Source organism: Apodemus sylvaticus, chromosome 7 (assembly GCF_947179515.1).
Source record: "Apodemus sylvaticus chromosome 7, mApoSyl1.1, whole genome shotgun sequence".
NCBI lineage: Eukaryota > Metazoa > Chordata > Mammalia > Rodentia > Muridae > Apodemus > Apodemus sylvaticus.
Genome location: NC_067478.1, coordinates 25,001,843 through 25,021,015, shown reverse-complemented (window position 1 = coordinate 25,021,015; position 19,173 = coordinate 25,001,843). Strand labels below are relative to the sequence as shown.

General features: G+C 43.6%; 2 protein-coding genes across 2 annotated transcripts; both read left to right on the top strand.

The window, feature by feature from the left end:
- The first annotated feature begins 1,755 nt into the window (after positions 1-1,755).
- Positions 1,756-2,525, top strand: LOC127688317 (proline-rich protein 23A3-like). Its single transcript, XM_052186825.1, has one exon. The coding sequence runs from the start codon at positions 1,756-1,758 to the stop codon at positions 2,482-2,484; it is 729 nt and encodes a 242-aa protein (XP_052042785.1). The 3' UTR covers positions 2,485-2,525.
- Positions 2,526-7,583: 5,058 nt separating this feature from the next.
- On the top strand, positions 7,584-8,312 carry LOC127689551 (proline-rich protein 23A3-like). Its single transcript, XM_052189245.1, has one exon. The coding sequence runs from the start codon at positions 7,584-7,586 to the stop codon at positions 8,310-8,312; it is 729 nt and encodes a 242-aa protein (XP_052045205.1).
- Positions 8,313-19,173: the final 10,861 nt, after the last annotated feature.

Genomic DNA, 19,173 nt, shown 5'->3' with positions numbered 1-19,173 from the left:
AGAGAGCCTAATCGGGCTCCATTGGAATTTGCTCCTTGGTTGTGTTTTGGAGGTTCAGTGAATACTTCCCGGCACAACATTTTTAGCTTCTGTTCTTCAGTTTCGACTAAATGTTCTTCTAAACTGAAGTATGTCAGAGCAAGATGGACTTAGAGCGATTACAAGTTTAATCTGAGAAAGGCTTGGGAATATGATGGGATCCTGAGTATGCAGGCAGTCTTGCTCTGGCTTCCAAAGACCTTATATTGACTTAAACATGACATACTTGAGCTCAGTCAGTTGGGACATATTAGAGAGAAAAACACCAAAAGACTTCTGGTGGAGTGCTGCAGTTTCTTGCCACTTCCACGGACTCAAGCTGATTGGAAGAGTGATGTCAGCTTCTGTGTGGCCAGAAGTCTCCTGTAAAGACCAGAAAACAGCTTCAGTTAATTCTTCATTATAGACACATCGCAGCACCACTTTGTGCACCACTCTGTATATCAATGAATGTGTACAACCACTACTTACAATTAAGAAATAAACTCATTAGGACAATTAGGAAGTGAGAGAGAGCAGAGCTCTCAAGGGCACTAAGTGCTCCTGAAGAACTGCCTGCTAGGGCAGTGGTGGCTCACACCTTTAATCCCAGCACTTGGGAGCCAGTGGCACAGGGATTTCTGAGTTCGAGGCCAGCCTGGTCTACAGAGTGAGTTCCAGGACAGACAGGGCTACACAGAGAAACCCTGTCTGGGAAAAAAGTAAATAAATCAATCAACAGATCTGTCCTTCATTATCATATCCAACAGAAACAAAGCATCTAACATTGAAACTATTTTTCCCCACTTGTAATGGCTCGTAAGGATGAACTAACTTTCTCAGGCATAATTCAGTCAGTCCAGGCTAGCCTTGAGCTCACCACATACCAAGACCAGTCTAGTTGTCACCATGTACCCGACTGGCCTTGAACTCATAATCTTGCTGTGACTGTCTCTCAAACGCTGGGGTTAGGGAAGTTCTACAGTACTCACAGGACTACTTTTCTGATTTGTTTCTGGAGATCAAATCCAATGCCCCCCAGCATGCTAGGCGAATATTCACTCATCGATGGGTAGTCTCAGATCAATTATGTACTTCATTATAATACAACTTTGAGGTCATTTTTCTAATAGAAAAATAGGAACCTAAAACGCTTTTAGTTTCTGTCCTTAAGTAGCAAGCCTGACCTGCAAGGAACAAGTGTTGTTTCACTTTGATAATGTGCATTTCCGTTTTTATTTGCAAATGAAGGGAATTTCTAGGATGGGACCAAGAGTTCCTGAAAACGTGGCTGGGGTGGGAAAGCCATGTTCCTGTGTGTGATGCCACAGGTGAAGGCAAGGATAACGACAAGGACATTCAAGGGCCATTTTCTCTCCCTTGACTACGAATATTCCCAACACTGCTTACCCCTGCTGCCCATCCTCCTCCACCCCTGCCACCCCCTTCGAGGGCCTGTTCCCAAGGCCCCGCCCTGCCTGTGCTTGAGGCCCCGCCCTGCCTGGGCGGAGCTTCCTGCAAGCCAGGAAGATATAAAGAACACAGGTTCTCTCCAAGCCAACACTTCAGATCAGCTAGTCCTTCTGACCGAATCTCTTCTCTTCAAGAGGGCGCGCAGAGTCTCTTGCAAAAGCCAGTCTGACAACAGTCATACCTGCATGAAGTACAGCTCACAGGTCTAGCATCTGCAGTGCACCTCTTTAGGCACCAACTCCCAATTTGCCAAATCATCACACCATGGAGGGAGTGAGGCCCCAGGGCACCAGCGCTGATCCTGTAACCAATCCTGCCAAGCGCCCTCGACTCCAACAAGACCACCCTGCTCAACACGACCTGGAGGGGCCTATGGAGACTTCCAGCTACAGGCTCACTTCCCTGGTGTTCCTGCCACCTGGCTCTGCCTTACAGCTGAACCTGGATGACTGCGACCTGCTCTTGGATCCTCAGCACACCTCGATCCTGGAAGTGTCCCTCCCAGAACACTTCCTCTTGGTCCCCGGAAGCCTCCTAGATTCCACTGGCCCCAGACATCCTGAGTTCTTGCCCTCAGACCAGCCTGACTCTGATCTCCTGGACATGCCGCGGGAAGTCATAGTCATCCAGCCAGGATCCTTCAGTGCTTCGGTAAGAGACTGCAAGGGCCTGCAAAATGTCTCTCACTCAGGGATGCCATGGATGAAGGCTCCATCTGGCCTGGTCCCAGAGCTTCATCTCTCATCTTCTTCATTTCAGGGTCAAGTCCCAGATGGCCGCATTCCTTTCGTCTCTCCTAGAGCAGAGGAATATGCTCCCTGGGCTTACTGGAGCCCCCAAGGCAGCATGCTGGAGTTTCTTCTGCACTCACCACTGGAGCCTCCCCATCCATCTTCTCCTTCAAGCCACCAACAACAGTGCCCGCTGAATCCTGTGAGACCTACTCGCCCTCCATGCAAGGCCAGGAAGCGCCTAGTCTTTGAGGAAAAATAGACTGCTCCAGAAACACACGGCGCCTGGGACTCTTCCCGGGAATCACAGAGCTCCTGTGCATACCCAACAAGATAATGTTCAGCCTGTGTCCACACAGTGCTCTCTGCTGCAAACTACAGACAGAACATACACACTTCAAGAAGAAGGGAGACACAAAGTCGCACCTTGGAAGTTTAAATAAATCTGCCTTTGAACACCAGAAGATGGATTGTCAAACTTGAGACTTTCTCTCACATTCTTCCATATTCCCCTCATGTGCATAGGCAGTTCCTGGTAAGAACCCTAAGAACCTCTCATCTTTCTGGAAACAAGAAACCATTGGGTTTGCTGCCAGTGTCCATCCATGGATGAATGCAGACTTGTCCTCGTCAGTCCAAGCTGGGCTCTGCAGAAACTCACAAATACCATAGTAGGAAAAGATGGTTCCAGCCCTGGATACATGATGCTGACATACTTCTTCTCCGCCATCCCTTCACCTGCTGGAGTGCTCTTCACTTGTCCTCTCCTGCCAGTGAGACTTGATGCACATTGTCACCAGCTGGTTTCATCATGCACTGGATGGACCTTCCTTTTGACCTGCAGTTCCCATACTGACATAAACATTAGACCTGTGGAAGGTGGTTAGTTTACTGTTTCATTGTCTTTTATACTTTCAACTTGACAATGTAAATGTCTCCTGAAAGCCTGGCAGTGGTGCCACACACCTTTAATCCCAGCACTTGGGAGGCAGAGGCAGAGGCAGAGGCAGGCACATTTCTGAGTTCCAGGCCAGCATGGTCTACAGAGTGTGTTCCAGAACAGCCAGAGCCACACAGAGAAACCCTGTCCTGAAAAACCAAAAAAAAACCAAAAAAAAACCAGAGGCAGCAAAAAATTTCTCCTGGAAAAAAAAAATCCAAACTTGTATGATAATTTCAATCACTATAGAGGATGCCTTTCTTGTAAGGAAATAAATTTTTATTAGTAAAGTTTAAGACTAAACAATAATTGTGTGTTCTGAAAACTTTTATCTTTAAGGCTCCATAGGGAATAGCTCATGGGTGCCCATGATCACAACATAAAAATAACACAGAAGCACCAAGGTCTGGAGCTGATGCTGAAGCAGACATGGTACATGGGATCAAAGAATGGGTTGGGGCTGGCAGTGGTGCCCACATCTTCAGTCTCATCACGGGGGAAGCAGAGTCAGGTGGATCTCCGAAGTCAAAGCCAGGCTGGACTACAGATTTAGTTGCATAAAACCAAGGCCCTGCATAAACTAATTCAATGTTGATTTAAATATCTATATAAAGAACCTAAAGAGAACAAAAGAGACAAAAGGGTACTTTAGAATGTCAGTTTTGTTGCATAGGGCTTCCTGAGGCAGACTGGTGAAGGAACTTTTCTCTGAAGCAGAGAAGAAAGAAGGTTCTGCTAAAAACAACAGGTGGAAGGACACATGATGAAGGATTCTTCGCTAACTACCACCATGGATGTGTCTGCCTTACATTACATACTTGAGCTCATTCAGTTTGGACATATTAGAGAGAAAAACACCAAAACACTTGTGGTGGAGTGCTGCAGTTTCTTGCCACTTTCACAGACTCAGGCTGATTGGCAGAGTGATGTCAGCTGAGACAGGCACAGGGGCTGGGGCAAGGCAGGACTTGGGCTTAAGGCAACACCTGTGGAGGAACCTGATGTCTGAAGGAAGTAGAAAACGGACTGGGCAGACAGGCAAAGGGGCTGAGCTTGGCTTGCTTGCATAGCAAAACACTGGTTGGTCTCTCTTCTTTCCCCGATCCTTGCTCTTTCATGAGAGGCACAAGTCCAGATATCACTACTTGTCAAAGTCCCTTCTGCCTGGATGTTCCTGCTAGGTCCTGCCACCTGCTGCTATCCTGTCTCTACCAAACTGGAGGGTGGCTATACCCGAGAAGTGTTTGCCACTGGATCTAGCTGCTACTGACATCCTATGGATCCTGCCACAGCAGCTGAGCAGTGAACTCAACTACCAATTTCTAGACAACACTGATGGAGGTTGTCCCAAAGAACCATTTCTGAACAGGTTCACTATTCTTCCACACATCTGGTGGGTTATGGGCTACAAGGTAGGTTCAAGCATTTAAGAACAGCCAATAGAAAAGGCATTGAAATAAGATATGATAGAGAGAGAAAGAAAGAGAGAGAGACAGAGACAGAAGCAGAGAGAGAGTGAGACAGAGAGAGAGACAGAGAGAGATACAAGAATGGATGGATTGGTATTGGTTTTTCTCTTTTCCTTCTTCTCCCTCTTCGTTTACAAAATTCACACCAATATCATAATTTTTTAATAGGGAAACACAGAAAAATAGGACACTATATACTGTTGGAAATAAAGTGTGATAGGATAATTAATTGGTTCTGTACATAAAAAACCTGAAATGAATCACTATCATGGTTTTCCAACTAAACCTTTAAGGCTAGTCTATGTACTTTTTAAATTATGTATTTATTATTATATATAAGGACACTGGAGCTATCTTCAGACACACCGGAAGAGGGCGTCAGATCTCATTACAGATGGTTGTGAGCCAGCATGTGGTTACTGGGATTTGAACGCAGGATCTTTGGAAGAGTAGTCAGTGCTCTTAACCACTTGGTTATCTCTCCAGCCACGGAGTCCAGCATATTTCTAAAGCTTAAGTGTACTGGTTGAGGTGTTATTTACCTGAGGTTTCAGGGAGAGGCACAAGGAGTAAAAGTTACAACAGAATCTCAACTACAGAGCAAGTTCAAGGCCAGCCTGGCCTCTATGGGACCATGAGATAAAAGAGGGAAGAAAAACAAATACCAGAGGCCCCATTTATACCACAAGATGGATAAGGGCATAGAAATTTAACAGACTAACTGCAGTAAGGAAGAAGCATTGCATCATTAGGACCTGCTCACATACTGTTAGGATGTTCAGTTAAGAAGCCTTTGGTGGGGGCTGGAGAGATGGCTCAGCAGATAAGAGCCTGTATTGATCTTGCAGAGGGCCCAACAAACACAGGGTGGATCACAACCATCTGTAATGGTATCCAATACCCTGCTGTGGTGTGCCTGAAGGGAGCTTCCCCGGCTGGCATAGAAAAAATAAATACATCTTTTAAAAAAAAAAAATACATCTTTTAAAAAAAAGAAAGAAAGAAACAAACAAACAAACAAACAAACAAACAAAGAAGACCCTTCCAGAGGACTGGGGAGGCAGAGGCAGGTGGATCTCTGTTGAGTCCTGCCTGATCCAGAGATCAAATTCCAAACATGGCAGGGCTACTCAGAGAAAACCTGCCTCAAACAAACAAAGAAACAAACAAACAGAAACTCTAAGCTTCAGCTGGAATAAAGAGAGCCTAATCGGGCTCCATTGGAATTTGCTCCTTAGTTGTGTTTTGGAGGTTCAGTGAATACTTCCCGGCACAACATTTTTAGCTTCTGTTCTTCAGTTTCGACTAAATGTTCTTCTAAACTGAAGTATGTCAGAGCAAGATGGACTTAGAGCGATTACAAGTTTAATCTGAGAAAGGCTTGGGAATATGATGGGATCCTGAGTATGCAGGCAGTCTTGCTCTGGCTTCCAAAGACCTTATATTGACTTAAACATTACACACTTGAGCTCAGTCAGTTGGGACATATTAGAGAGAAAAACACCAAAAGACTTCTGGTGGAGTGCTGCAGTTTCTTGCCACTTCCACGGACTCAGGCTGATTGGAAGAGTGATGTCAGCTTCTGTGTGGCCAGAAGTCTCCTGTAAAGACCAGAAAACAGCTTCAGTTAATTCTTCATTATAGACACATCCCAGCACCACTTTGTGCACCACTCTGTATATCACTGAATGTGTACAACCACTACTTACATTAAGAAATAAACTCATTAGGACAATTAGGAAGTGAGAGAGAGCAGAGCTCTTAGGGCACTAAGTGCTCCTGAAGAACTGCCTGCTAGGGCAGTGGTGGCTCACACCTTTAATCCCAGCACTTGGGAGCCAGTGGCACAGGGATTTCTGAGTTCGAGGCCAGCCTGGTCTACAGAGTGAGTTCCAGGACAGACAGGGCTACACAGAGAAACCCTGTCTGGGAAAAAAGTAAATAAATCAATCAACAGATCTGTCCTACATTATCATATCCAACAGAAACAAAGCATCTAACATTGAAACTATTTTTCCCCACTTGTAATGGCTCGTAAGGATGAACTAACTTTCTCAGGCATAATTCAGTCAGTCCAGGCTAGCCTTGAGCTCACCACATACCAAGACCAGTCTAGTTGTCACCATGTACCGGACTGGCCTTGAATTCATAATCTTGCTGTGACTGTCTCTCAAACGCTGGGGTTAGGGAAGTTCTACAGTACTCACAGGAATACTTTTCTGATTTGTTTCTGGGGATCAAATCCAATGCCCCCCAGCATGCTAGGCGAATATTCACTCATCGATGGGTTGTCTCAGATCAATTATGTACTTAATTATAACACAAATTTGAGGTCATTTTTCTAATAGAAAAATAGGAACCTAAAACGCTTTTAGTTTCTGTCCTTAAGTAGCAAGCCTGACCTGCAAGGAACAAGTGTTGTTTCACTTTGATAATGTGCATTTCCGTTTTTATTTGCAAATGAAGGGAATTTCTAGGATGGGACCAAGAGTTCCTGAAAACGTGGCTGGGGTGGGAAAGCCATGTTCCTGTGTGTGATGCCACAGGTGAAGGCAAGGATAACGACAAGGACATTCAAGGGCCATTTTCTCTCCCTTGACTATGAATATTCCCAACACTGCTTACCCCTGCTGCCCATCCTCCCCCACCCATGCCACCCTCTTTGAGGGCCTGTTCCCAAGGCCCCGCCCTGCCTATGCTTGAGGCCCCGCCCATCATGGGCGGAGCTTCCTGCAAGCCAGGAAGATATAAAGAACTCAGGTTCTCTCCAAGCCAACACTTCAGATCAGCTAGTCCTTCTGACCGAATCTCTTCTCTCCAAGAGGGCGCACAGAGTCTCTTGCAAAAGCCAGTCTGACAACAGTCCTACCTGCATGAAGTATAGCTCACAGGTCTAGCACCTGCAGTGCACCTCTTTAGGCACCAACTCCCAATTTGCCAAATCATCACACCATGGAGGGAGTGAGGCCCCAGGGCACCAGCGCTGATCCTGTAACCAATCCTGCCAAGCGCCCTCGACTCCAACAAGACCACCATGCTCAACACGACCTGGAGGGGCCTATGGAGACTTCCAGCTACAGGCTCACTTCCCTGGTGTTCCTGCCACCTGGCTCTGCCTTACAGCTGAATCTGGATGACTGCGACCTGCTCTTGGAACCTCAGCACACCTCGATCCTGGAAGTGTCCCTCCCAGAACACTTCCTCTTGGTCCCCGGAAGCCTCCAAGATTCCACTGGCCCCAGACATCCTGAGTTCTTGCCCTCAGACCAGCCTGACTCTGATCTCCTGGACATGCCGCGGGAAGTCATAGTCATCCAGCCAGGATCCTTCAGTGCTTCGGTAAGAGACTGCAAGGGCCTGCAAAATGTCTCTCACTCAGGGATGCCATGGATGAAGGCTCCATCTGGCCTGGTCCCAGAGCTTCATCTCTCATCTTCTTCATTTCAGGGTCAAGTCCCAGATGGCCTCATTCCTTCTGTCTCTCCTAGAGCAGAGGAATATGCTCCCTGGGCTTCCTGGAGCCCCCAAGGCAGGGTGCTGGAGTTTCTTCTGCACTCACCACTGGAGCCTCCCCCTCCATCTTCTCCTTCAAGCCACCAACAACAGTGCCTGCTGAATCCTGTGAGACCTACTCGCCCTCCATGCAAGGCCAGGAAGCGCCTAGTCTTTGAGGAAAAATAGACTGCTCCAGAAACACAGGGCGCCTGGGACTCTTCCCGGGAATCCCAGAGCTCCTGTGCTGCATACCCACCAAGATAATGTTCAGCCTGTGTCCACACAGTGCTCTCTGCTGCAAACTACAGACAGAACATACACACTTCAAGAAGAAGGGAGACACAAAGTCGCACCTTGGAAGTTGAAATAAATCTGCCTTTGAACACCAGAAGATGGATTGTCAAACTTGAGACTTTCTCTCACATTCTTCCATATTCCCCTCATGTGCATAGGCAGTTCCTGGTAAGAACCTCTCATCTTTCTGGAAACAAGAAACCATTGGGTTTGCTGCCAGTGTCCATCCATGGATGAATGTAGACTTGTCCTCGACAGTCCAAGCTGGGCTCTGCAGAAACTGATAAATACCATAGTAGGAACAGATGGTTCCAGCCCTGGATACATGATGCTGACATACTTCTTCTCCGCCATCCCTTCACCTGCTGGAGTGCTCTTCACTTGTCCTCTCCTGCCAGTGAGACTTGATGCACATTGTCACCAGCTGGTTTCATCATGCACTGGATGGACCTTCCTTTTGACCTGCAGTTCCCATACTGACATAAACATTAGACCTGTGGAAGGTGGTTAGTTTACTGTTTCATTGTCTTTTATACTTTAAACTTGACAATGTAAATGTCTCCTGAAAGCCTGGCAGTGGTGCCACACACCTTTAATCCCAGCACTTGGGAGGCAGAGGCAGAGGCAGGCACATTTCTGAGTTCCAGGCCAGCATGGTCTACAGAGTGTGTTCCAGGACAGCCAGAGCCACACAGAGCAACCCTGTCCTGAAAAACCAAAAAAAAAAAAAAAAAAAAAAAAAACCAGAGGCAGAAGAAAAATTTCTCCTGGAAAAAAAAAATCCAAACTTGTATGATAATTTCAATCACTATAGAGGATGCCTTTCTTGTAAGGAAATAAAATTTTATTAGTAAAATTTAAGACTAAACAATAATTGTGTGTTCTGAAAACTTTTATCTTTAAGGCTCCATAGGGAATAGCTCATGGGTGCCCATGATCACAACATAAAAATAACACAGAAGCACCAAGGTCTGGAGCTGATGCTAAAGCAGACATGGTACATGGGATCAAAGAATGGCTCCACGTCCCTGCATCAGAGGTCCCTCCCACTGCCTTGATGGGGCTGCATGCTGCCCAGTTGCAGCTGGTGGCTGCTGTTTGACTTGAAGGGTTAAGTAAGGTGGGGGTGGAAAAATAACATCTTCCACTGTCCCTCCTTGGAGCACCAGAGTGGTGTTGCAGAAGGGGATGGTTGATCTAGTATCTTTTCCTTAGTATCCTAGGAATTCCTGGTGACAAAATAAGAACTTCTGTTTGTTGTCTGGGTAGAAAAGGTTTAAGCCAAGAAGGTATGTCCTCCATGAGATCTCAACAAACCACCACATAAGTTATTTGGTCAGGATGGACAGACATGGGCTGAAAAATGACCTTTCCAATCCCCTGGACCAATTTCAAATCAGAGGACCTTTCTGGGGGGCATTCTTACCTGCAGAATGTGGTTAATTAATCTTTCTTAATAATGAGCAAGAGATTCTCCCTAATTCTTTTAAAATACTTCAAGTCACTGAGAAGCAATTCCAAATGGCTTGGAGGTGTCTGTTCCATGTTAATATGTCTGTCAAAGTCAATTTGTAACAAAAAAACAACAACAACAACACAAATAGAATTTGAGAAAAGCAAATGTAACCTTCCTTCTCTACCAAGTAGAGACAAGAAATAAGCAGAAAATAATACTCATGAAAAAGACCTCACTGTAACATCCAAAACGCAAATTCACCTGCTCTCTCCATCAGGCAGAAATAAGAAATAACCAGAAACTGGCGCACACCCACATGAAAAGACCCAGATTGGTGGGTATCTATCTCTCTTTAGCCCACGCTCACCTCAGACTAAGACTCAGGATGTCTCCTGGCCCTGCCTTAACCACAGCTTCCAGATACATCTGTCCTAACCACTAACCAACCACAGAAACAAACTCAAGTCTTTATTCCCAGAAAGATGGATGCCTCTGCTTTCTGAGCCCATGCCCACCCAAAAAAAATAAATAAATAAAAAAAGCTCAGGACATGTCCTGAATCCACCATGGCCACAGTTCCCAGACATGTCTGTCCTAACCCCAGAAACAAATTCCCATAAGGATGTGGTATTATTTAGAATCAATGAACAGAAAAAGGCACAGCCAGAAATAAAAACCTACCAAATCCATAAAAAGATACAGCCCTCAGTAACAAGAACCAACCAAAAGGTGGCATTCATACACACATGACAACCCTCAGTAATGCACAAATATTTACTCAGATCTGGAAAAATCACCATGGTAACATAAGTCATTTATCTTTACACAAGTTTTCCTTATGCTTTGTAGACCTCTCAAAAGGTTCTAACATTCAGACAAGATAGCCAACACACAAATCACAAGCTTTTGAGCCAAGGTGTAAGCACTCACCTGCTCAGACCTCATAGAAAACTTCTGACAGTCAAATTCCTAAGCAGGGCTCAAACCCAGAAGAACTACCATGGCAACGCAGAGCACCAGGTTCCACACAAATAGATCATCTCAGCATAGCTAGAAGAGTTACCAAATTTACCTCTACACAAGCTTGCTTCCATTCCACTCAGCAAATCTCACGAAGAAAGCTCAAATTCAGCTCTCAGACAGCCAAGAACAGGAGGTTAAAAACAGTATTACAAAAGTAAAACCACAAGTACTTGATCTAGTTCTGCTGGCTTCAAGATCCTCCAGATATGTACAGAGCCATATTGGGGCAGTCATGCACATGGTCAGAGTTTGACTTTGGTCAAGGTTAACTTCTCCCAGATAGCCAGGATCCTGCTCCACCTAGGGCCGAGTGCTCGAAGTAAAGGTTAAGTTCATTGTTCCTCCAGGTCTAAGAATTCCTGAATTAAGCAGGTGACCCACCCAGCTACAGGAGCAATCAAGACGAAGACCTCCAAGAGAAGCTAGACAACTTCCACCGGAACTCAGCCTGGAGTCTGGGGGGAAGGGTTTGCCCAAACTGTTAAAAGGTCTGGCGCCATTAAAGTTTCTGGCTTTGATAAGTGAATATTGTCTTAGCCATACTTCTTTTCGCCCCTCTTCCCTATTTATTCCTCAGCTTCTGTTCCAGAAACCCACTTCGTAATAGCTGCAGGCAGCTATGGAACCCTACATATTGGCGCCCAACGTGGGGCAACCTGGTACGGGAGAATTTCCTGAGGTAACCCTATCGAGCGAAGCTTCGCAGAAAAGGTGATAAGGAATGGTATCCGCACGGTAAGCAACATAGAGGTCAAAAACTAGCGCTAGTGAAAAATTTTTTCTATTGTTGTGAGTGCAGAGGGATACTGATTTTGCAAGCGAACTGTGTTGAGCCGGCACAGTGGCCGCTTGGGTTGAAAAGATAGGGAAATATGGGGAAGAAATTTGGTAGGCATTTGCCCAAAGCTCGTAAGAGCTGATTTAGGCGAAAAAGAAAGGGGTTTTAAAAATAGGCATATGTCCGCAGCCTCTAAGAGCTGTTTAAAGAGGAAAATGGATGCAATTGCTTAACAAGCGCGCTTAACTTTCTGTGTATCTTTCCGTGTTTGTCCCGGTGCACCGACTGTTTGTCTATGTGTATGTTTATGTCCTCTCTGTGTTTTTGTGTGAATGACTGTTTCATGTTAAAAAGAAAATTGGTAAGGATTTCATCTGCTGGTAACCTCTTGAGCCAGCCACAGTTTGTGTGGGGATTGATTTAAAGCCGCGCCGCAGCAGCGCAGCTCACTCACCCAAGAGGCAAGCATGGCTGGGGAAAAAGCCGCTTTTAAAACCCCAGAAGCCTCAAGATTTGGGAAAACCTTGGTTTGGCTTGTGAAATTCATGTAGTTGCTTTATACTTGTTTCTAATTGGTTTTAATGGTATAAGGCTTTACATGTCTTGACTAAAGAGTTATAAATTAATTGGTTATTATGTAAAAGGTATAGTGTTATTAAGAAAAGGTTAGTTTAAAACTGGTGATTCAGTATTGGAGCCATCTTAACTAGCTACACGTGGCCTAACGCAACTCATGCTTTGTTCTTGTTTATAATTAGATTTAAAGGTATATTTTACATGTCTTGACTATAGAGTATTGGCTTAAGTCACTAGACATGATTTAAAAGGTATAATGTTATTAACAAAAGTTAGGTTAAAGCTGGTAGTTTAGGGTAGTCACCATTTTTAAACAACACGTGACATGACGGTTAAAGCTGGTAGTTTAGGGTAGTCGCCATTTTTAAACAACACGTTACATGACGCAATTCAGGAAATACAGGCCTTTAAGATGCTCCTAAATTGACATGGTGTTTCATGTGACTCTTGGCCTGGAGATTAGACTTAATGAAGATTAAGATTTAAAATAATGTCTCTTTAATAAGTTACACTGTCATACACTTGAACATGAGAACTGGCAGACAAACCTTGTGCTGTGAATATGTGTTTGCCATTGATTTTAAAGAAAACAGATTGCTTAAAATTGGTCCATTTTTAATACTGCTAATTCTTAATTTTTACAGTTTATACAAATGTGATTCAAATTTCTAAGAACAAAGGATATGTTCTCTAAATGACTGTCCTTTAGGTATTTGAAATAATTTTTATATTTTGTACACATCAAATTATAAAGATTTGTTCTTGATGTCCTCAATTTCTACCTCTACCACGTAATGGTGTTAATCCTAGAGGACTTAGTTATTACAGATAAATGATATTCATATTTCTAATTTAGAAGATTAAAAAATATGTGCATGTGACTAATGATTCATTTTTAGGCTGTCTAGTTGCAACTGCTCTAACAGAAAAAGCAACTAAAAATGCTATGTTTATTTTATATAATTACATAGTTATTGCCTATGTTATGGGTTATACTTTGTGTTCCAACTTAAATTAATAAAACAATATCTTCTTGGAAGAGAGAAGAGAGGGGAAATCGTGTCCCTGTGCATATCATTTATATTATGCTTACATGTTTTTAAGAAAATTTTAAAATGTGGATGCCTAGAAACTCCTTGCTAAATGTATATGACATCTTGTAATTAAGCATATTGATGTCTAGGTGAAATAAAGGAATTCACTTATTGACATATGCCATGATCCTGATTTAATATTGGGGAAGGCATGTCCCCTATGTTTTTTTCCACAGAATGCTACAGAAGATATGCTGACTGTGTGCTTGCTGAATGCCCAGACCATGGTAACATAAGAGCTATATTGGATATATGTTCTTGACTTACCTCAATTGTCAAATGCCCCAGGTTAGATAAATTGCCTAGCTTCAAGCTTTTAGACTTTGTGGGACAGAACATAGAGACTGTTAAGCTAGCTTAGGAAAAATTAATCTAAAGAAGAGTTAAAATGACTCTTCTCCTTATTGTGTTCAGCTGACTCAACCATAGACTGGTCTAGAAATAATTCCAATATTGAAGATTCCAATTTTGAAGATGGCTAACAATCTTCAGCCAGCTGTGTTAATTTAACATATAGTCTCCACTTTTCCTGAGAACTAACAGCATATCTCTTGATACACAAGGCTACCTCTCCCACCCCAGAGGCCAAGCTTTGGGTCCTTAAAGTTGTTAATTTACAACTGAATTAGATACTTCAGAGACAAGTTAATCCTATTCCACCTTTAACTCTTGACCTTGTTTGTTAAGCAGACTGGCTGTCTCCACCCAGGCTCACCTGGATGGAGAGATTACATGTCTGTTAAAGACACTTGCAGACCCCCCTGGCTTCAAAACTTACACAAGTGGATCTCCAAAGAGGGAGCCACATAGAACTCAGATCTATGTGTGTTTGTTTAAGAACAAACATGGGTACCAGTGAGAAGTGCGAGGCAAAGCACCACATGGGGAGGTGAATTTCTGCTTCTGAGTCCCCAGGAAGTACACCTAATTACATAGGGGTTAATGTCGAGAGGCTGTCCTTAAAATAATAAGGGAGCCTATTACCCCTCCTCTGAAAAAGACATTATACAATTTAAGAGGAATTACAGTCAATGCTTCCCCTCCTGGTTAAGGCCCGCCTTCTTATGAAGGATATTTATCCACTTGTTTTCTACCTCCTCGTGTTCTAATTAATAAAAAAAGGGAGGACATGTACAGAGCCATATTGGGGCAGTCATGCACGTGGTCAGAGTTTGACTTTGGTCAAGGTTAACTTCTCCCAGATAGCCAGGATCCTGCTCCACCTAGGGCCGAGTGCTCGAAGTAAAGGTTAAGTTCATTGTTCCTCCAGGTCTAAGAATTCCTGAATTAAGCAGGTGGCCCACCCAGCTACAGGAGCAGTCAAGACGAAGACCTCCAAGAGAAGCTAGACAACTTCCACCGGAACTCAGCCTGGAGTCTGGGGGGAAGGGTTTGCCCAAACTGTTAAAAAGTCTGGCGCCATTAAAGTTTCTGGCTTTGATCAGTGAATATTGTCTTAGCCATACTTCTTTTCGCCCCTCTTCCCTATTTATTCCTCAGCTTCTGTTCCAGAAACCCACTTCGTAATAGCTGCAGGCAGCTATGGAACCCTACACAGATACACATTCCTGTTAGTCATGGGGAACTTACCAATCAACTCACCAAAATGTGGTACAGGGAAATGTTAGTGATCCCCCCAAAATCAAACAAGAGCAAATTTGATTCAACTTATAGCAGGTTAATTATTATTTTATTGGATATTAACTTTATTTACATATCAAATGATATGCCCATTCCCAATTCCCCCCTCCTCAAAAACTCCTATTCAATCCCCTCTCCCCCTGCATCTATGAGGGTGCTCCTACACACACCCTCCTGCACCACCCACTCCTGCCTCCCCATCCTCCCATTCCCCTACACTCAGGCATCTAGCCTTCCAAGGTCCAAGGGCCTCTCCTCTCTCTGATGTCCGACAAAGCCATCCTCTGCTATATATGGAGCTGGAGCCATGGGTCCCTCCATCTATACACTTTGGTTGGTGGTTTAGACCCTAGGAGCTCTGGGGCAGGGGGAGGTCTGATTGGTTGATATTGTTGTTCTTCCTAGGGGTTGAAAACCCCTTCAGCTCCTACAGTTCTTTCTATCATCCATTGGGGACCCCCTGCTCAGTCCAATGGTTGGCTTTGGCATCTGCCTCTCTATTTGTCAGGCTCTGGCAGAGCTTCTCAGGAGACAGCTATATCAGGCTCCTGTCAGCAAGCACTTCTTGGCATCCAAAATAGGGTCTGCCTTTGGTGACTGTATATCAGATGGATCCCCAGGTGGAGCAGTCTCTGGATGGCCTTTCCTTCAGTCTCTGCTCCATACTCCTCTTCATATTTGCTCCCATGAGTATTTTGTTTTCCTTTCTAAGAAGGACTGTAGCACCCACACTTTGGTCTTCCTTCTTCATGAACTTCGTGTGGTTTGTGAATTGTATCTTGAATATTCCAAGCTTTTGGGCTAATATCCACTTATCAGTGAGTGCATACCATGTGTGTTTTTGTGACTGGGTTACCTCATTCAGGAAAATATTTTCTAGTTGCATCCATTTGCCTAAGACTTTCAAGAAGTCATTGTTTTTAATAGCTAAGTAATACTGGGTTGTATAAATGTACCACATTTTCTGTATCAATTCCTCTGTTGAATAACACCTCGGTTCTTTCCAGCTTCTGGCTATTATAAATCAGGTTGCTATGAACATATTGAAGCATGTGTCCTCTTTATATTTTGGAGAATCAGTTGGGTATATGCCCAGGAGTGGTATAACTGGGTCCTCAGGTAATACTATGTCCAATTTTCAGAGGAATGACTAGACTGATTTCCACAGTGATTGTACCAGTTTGCAATCCCACCAACAATGGAGGAGTGTTCCTCTTTCTCCACATCCTAGCCAGCACCTGTTGTCACCTGAGTTTTTGATCTTTATCATTCTGACTGGTGTGGGGTGGAATGACAGGGTTGTTTTTATTTGCATTTCCCTGATGACTAAGGATGCGGAGCATTTCTTTAGCTGCTTCTCAGCCATTTGAGATTCCTCAGTTGAGAATTCTTTGTTTAGCTCTGTACCCTATTTTTAATACGGGTATATTGGATATTATCCAATAATATATTGGTTATTAGCCCTCTATTGGATGTAGAATTGGTAAAAATCTTTTCCTAATCTGTTGGTTGCCATTTTGTCCTATTGACAGTATCCTTTCCCTTACAGAAGTTTTGCAATTTTATGAGGTCCCATGTGTCTATTGTTGATCTTAGAGCAGAAGCCATTGCTGTTCTGTACAGGAATTTTTCCCCTCTGCCCACATGTTCAAGGCTCTTCCTTACGTTCTCCTCTATTAGTTTCACTGTGTCTGGTTTTATGTGGAGATCCTTGATCCACTTGGACCCGAGCTTTGTACAAGAAGATAAGAATGGATCAATTTGCATTCTTCTACATGCTGACCTCCAGTTGAAGCAGCACCATTTGTTGAAAGTGCTGTCTTTTTCCACTGAATGGTTTTTAACTCCTTTGTCATAGATCAAGTGACCATATGTGTATGGGTTCATTTCTAGGTCTTCAGTTCTATTCCATTGACCTTCCTGCCTGTCTCTGTACTAATACCATACAGTTTTTATCACTATTGCTCTGTAATACAGATTGACATCATGGATGGTGATTCCCCCAGAAGTTCTTTTGTTGTTGAGAATGGTTTTCACTATCCTGGGGTTTTTGTTATTCCAAATGAACTTGCAAATTGCTCTTTCTAACTCTATGAAGAATTGAGTTGGAATTTTGATGAGGAATGCATTGAATCTGTAGATTGCTGTTGGCAAGATGGCCATTTTTACAGTATTAATCCTGCCAATCCATGAGCACAGGAGTTCTTTCCATCTTCTGAGATCTTCTTCAGTTTCTTTCTTCAGAGACTTGAGGTTCTTGTCATACAGATCTTTCACCTGCTTGATTAGAGTCACACCACGGTATTTTTTATTATTTGTGTCTATTGTGAAGGGTGTCGTTTCCCTAATTTCTTTCTCAGCCTCTTCATTTTTTGAGAAGAGGAAGGCTACTGATTTGTTTGAGATAGTTTTTTATATATCCACTTTGCTGAAGTTGTTTATCAGGTTTAGGAATTCTCTGGTGGAATTTTTGGGGTCACTGAAGTATACTATCATACCATCTGCAAACAGTGATATTTTGACTTCTTCCTTTCCAGCTTGTATCCCTTTGACCTCCTTTTGTTGTCTAATTTCTCTGGCTAGGACTTCCAGTAGTATATTGATCAGGTAAGGAGAGAGTGGGCAGTCTTCTCTCCAACATACCCCGCCCCAATGCACCACCTGCATCAGGAGCCCTGGATGTCTATTGGAGCAAGGCTTTAGAGTAAGCAGCAAGCAGGGGATACATGTGCAAGCATTTAATTGGAAAACTACTTTGACCTCTAACATAATTGGCTGATGCTGGGAGTCATTTCTTAAACTTAATTTCTACTCCCCTCTGCATCCGTGGTCAATAGGCAGGGGGTGGGCATGTTACCTGGGAATACAAGTTTGTTGGAGGAATAACCTGGAGACACTGGTCTTGTTGAAGGTGTAACCAGGAAACTCTGGTCTTGTTGGGGATTAGCCTAGAGACTGGAGCTAGGTTCAGGTTTTGTTGGGTAAGGGGGTGAGGGTGGGGGCAACTTAGAAATGAATGCTAGGTACCAGCCTGCTAGTTTATTTGAGTTCAAACCTAGGTCAGGTACTATAAAATGGAGTCTGAACTTAAAAGACTTGGCCTCTCATCGGAACAACCATTCTCTAGTCATGGCTCTCGACCCTTCTGAGGGTTTGTATGACTCTTGCCAGGTGATCTCCTATCAGATATCCTGAATATCAGATATTTACATTGTTATAATAACAACATTAAAATGATTTTAAGAAGTAGCAATGAAAATACTTTTATGTCTGGGCAGGATGGGAGTCACCACAACATGAGGAACTGGATAAAAGAGTCACTAGGAATGTTGAGAATCACTTCCTTAAAAGTACTCACAATTTTGCAGCATTCACATAACTCTTAGCCACCTGTGACTCCAAGTCCAGATACTCTGGTGTTCTCTTCTCTCCAAGCTCTTCCATGCCTTCAGGTTATATGAATGAACAAAGGCACACTAACAGGCACATACACAAATAACTATATGGTGTTGTTTTCTTTTTAAAAAAAAAAGAGTGAGAAAATGAGAAGTTAAACATTTTTGATACAGGGAGCACCTGGTGGGTGTTGTTTGATACAGGGAGCACCCGGTCACCCAAGGGCTGTAGTCCACCTATGAGGGATTTTTCTTGATTGAATCGTTTGAAGTGAGAAAGCTCACCTTGAATCTGCTTCTTTGGAGGTAGAAATATCTTGGCACAAGTATTCTGGTCCTTGACAGGTGGCGAGAAATCACCCAGAAGCTCCAGACTAGCCTCAGCCACACAGTGTGTTTTAGGCCAGTTTGGTTGGTTTCATGACACACATTCTGAAAAAGAAATACTGAAAGTATTTTCAGATCCTAAGAGCACAGTGGCACATAATTAGGAAAATGAATTGAGTCAGTGAAGAGGACAGGAAAATAGGGTATGAGTATGAGTATGAGTGAGTATGAGTATGGGGTGTTCTCTTAGACATGTAAGAGAATGTCATTATGAAACCAAAGACAAAATGAACATATTTGGGAAGGCCTTTGAGAGAAATTTTCCAAAATGCTTATTCACCATGGCAGAGAGAAACATAACAGGACTCTCTTTCTGTCACTTAACTTATATCACCAATGGATATCAGTATCTATAGTACTTGCATTGATCTAACATTTAAATGGTAACTCAATGGAGATGCAC

Bases quoted from the DNA above. Each gene is read 5' to 3' on its own strand.
- LOC127688317 (XM_052186825.1), top strand. From the start codon at position 1,756: ATGGAGGGAGTGAGGCCCCAGGGCACCAGCGCTGATCCTGTAACCAAT.
- LOC127689551 (XM_052189245.1), top strand. From the start codon at position 7,584: ATGGAGGGAGTGAGGCCCCAGGGCACCAGCGCTGATCCTGTAACCAAT.